The sequence below is a fragment of the Dipodomys ordii genome, unplaced genomic scaffold (assembly GCF_000151885.1).
Source record: "Dipodomys ordii isolate 6190 unplaced genomic scaffold, Dord_2.0 Scaffold153, whole genome shotgun sequence".
Taxonomy (NCBI): Eukaryota; Metazoa; Chordata; class Mammalia; order Rodentia; family Heteromyidae; genus Dipodomys; species Dipodomys ordii.
The window spans coordinates 1,154,134-1,156,294 of NW_012267369.1; the positions used below are offsets into that span (position 1 = coordinate 1,154,134).

General features: G+C 68.5%; 1 protein-coding gene across 1 annotated transcript in view; it reads left to right on the forward strand.

Annotated features, from left to right (window-relative positions):
* Positions 1–2,161, forward strand: part of LOC105997779 (selenocysteine-specific elongation factor-like) — a 26,392-nt gene that overhangs the window by 21,050 nt on the left and 3,181 nt on the right. The window contains exon 3 of the mRNA XM_013032303.1: positions 1,113–1,219. Within this exon, the coding sequence (XP_012887757.1) occupies positions 1,113–1,219 (107 nt within the window). The remainder of the gene's footprint in view (positions 1–1,112; positions 1,220–2,161) is intronic.

The following is a 2,161-nucleotide window of genomic DNA, read 5'->3' on the forward strand; positions in this document are numbered from 1 at the left end:
GTGCCCTGCGCTCTGTGCCCTGCGCTCCGTGCCCTGCGCTCTGTGCCCTGTGCTCCGTGCCCTGTGCTCTGTGCCCTGCGCTCCGTGCCCTGGGCTCTGTGCCCTGCGCTCCATGACGGTGCCCTGCGCTCCGTGCCCTGGGCTCCGTGCCCTGTGCTCCGTGCCCTGGGCTCTGTGCCCTGCTCTCCATGACGGTGCCCTGGGCTCTGTGCCCTGCGCTCCGTGCCCTGGGCTCCGTGCCCTGCGCTCCGTGCCCTGCGCTCCGTGCCCTGCGCTCCGTGCCCTGGGCTCTGTGCCCTGCGCTCCGTGACGGTGCCCTGCGCTCCGTGCCCTGTGCCCCGTGACGGTGCCTTGTGCTCCGTGCCCTGCGCTCCGTGACGGTGCCCTGCGCTCCGTGCCCTGCGCTCCGTGACGGTGCCCTGCGCCCCGTGACGGTGCCCTGCGCTCTGTGACGGTGCCCTGCGCTCCGTGACGGTGCCCTGCGCTCCGTGCCCTGTGCCCCGTGCCCTGCACTCCGTGCCCTGCGCCCCGTGACGGTGCCCTGCGCCCCGTGACGGTGCCCTGCACTCCGTGACGATGCCCTGCGCTCCGTGCCCTGCGCCCCGTGACGGTGCCCTGCGCTCCGTGCCCTGTGCCCCGTGATGGTGCCCTGTGCCCCGTGCCCTGTGCTCCGTGCCCTGCGCTCCGTGCCCTGTGCCCCGTGACGGTGCCCTGTGCCCCGTGCCCTGTGCTCCGTGCCCTGCGCTCCGTGACGGTGCCCTGTGCCCCGTGCCCTGTGCCCCGTGCCCTGCGCTCCATGCCCTGCGCTCCGTGACGGTGCCCTGTGCCCCGTGCCCTGCGCTCCGTGCCCTGCGCTCCGTGACGGTGCCCTGCGCTCCGTGCCCTGCGCTCCGTGCCCTGCGCCCCGTGACGGTGCCCTGCGCTCCATGCCCTGCGCTCCATGATGGTGCCCTGCGCTCCGTGCCCTGCGCCCTGTGACGGTGCCCTGCGCTCCGTGCCCTGCACTCCGTGACGGTGCCCTGCGCCCCGTGATGGTGCCCTGCGCTCCGTGCCCTGCACTTCGTGACGGTGCCCTGCGCCCCGTGACGGTGCTCTTGCTGCCTCTCTTTCAGGTTCCAGGGGGCACCAGTTGTGCCTGTGGCCGCCAAGCCCGGGGGACCAGAGGCCCCTGACACTGAAGCTCCACAGGGCATCCCAGAGCTCATCGAGGTACTGTCCACTCAGGCTCTGCCCAGGGGAGGGCGGAGGGGACAGTGCTGGCCTTGCAGGGCTGGTGATGGCGAGCGGGTTCTCGGGGCTGGTGATGGCGAGCGGGGGTCTCAGGGCTGGTGATGGCGAGCGGGTTCTCGGGGCTGGTGATGGCGAGCGGGGGTCTCAGGGCTGGTGATGGTGAGGGGGTCTCGGGGCTGGTGATGGTGAGGGGGTCTCGGGGCTGGTGATGGCGAGTGGGGGTCTCAGGGCTGGTGATGGCGAGGGGGGGCTCGGTGATGGTGAGCGGGGGTCCTGGGTGTCACGTGCACAGATGACGCCCCACGTGCTCATGACTGTGACACTGACCCAGTGTCCCAGGCCCCACACTAAGGTGTTTATCCGCGAGGTCACGGGGAGGCTGAGAGGCCCGCCAGCCGGTGTGCGGGGTAGCGGGGGTCCCAGCCCATCCCCTGCACCCGGACCCAGCTGCCCCTCTGGGCTGGCAGCGCCTGGAGCTGGAGTTTTCTGGCCTTGCGCGTCAGCTCCAGAGGCCTAGAAGCTGCCACAGTTGTTTTTGTTTAAGTAAAATCCACAAAAATGTGGCTACAAGGTATGTTTGTATATTCCTCTTAAAAGCCTCTACATAAATCAGACCAAGCCTGTTTTGAACGTTAAAACGTGATCACAAGACCAAGTTTCGTAACATTCACTACCGAATAGTTTCCTGACAGCCTGTTCCTTGTGAAATCAGAAAACAATCAAGTCAAAGCAGCGCCGCGGCGTGCTGCGCCTTTGTGCATGTTTGCTTCTTGATCAGCTCTGACAGCACCCGAGCAGAGCTGACATGAGCAAACTGGGCTGTGGGCCTGCGGCCCCGCTCCGGCCGGCCGGCACAGACCGGCACGGGCTGGCGTGGGCCGGTGTGGGCTGGTGTGGGCTGGTGTGGGCGGACGTGGACTGCCCCCAGCTC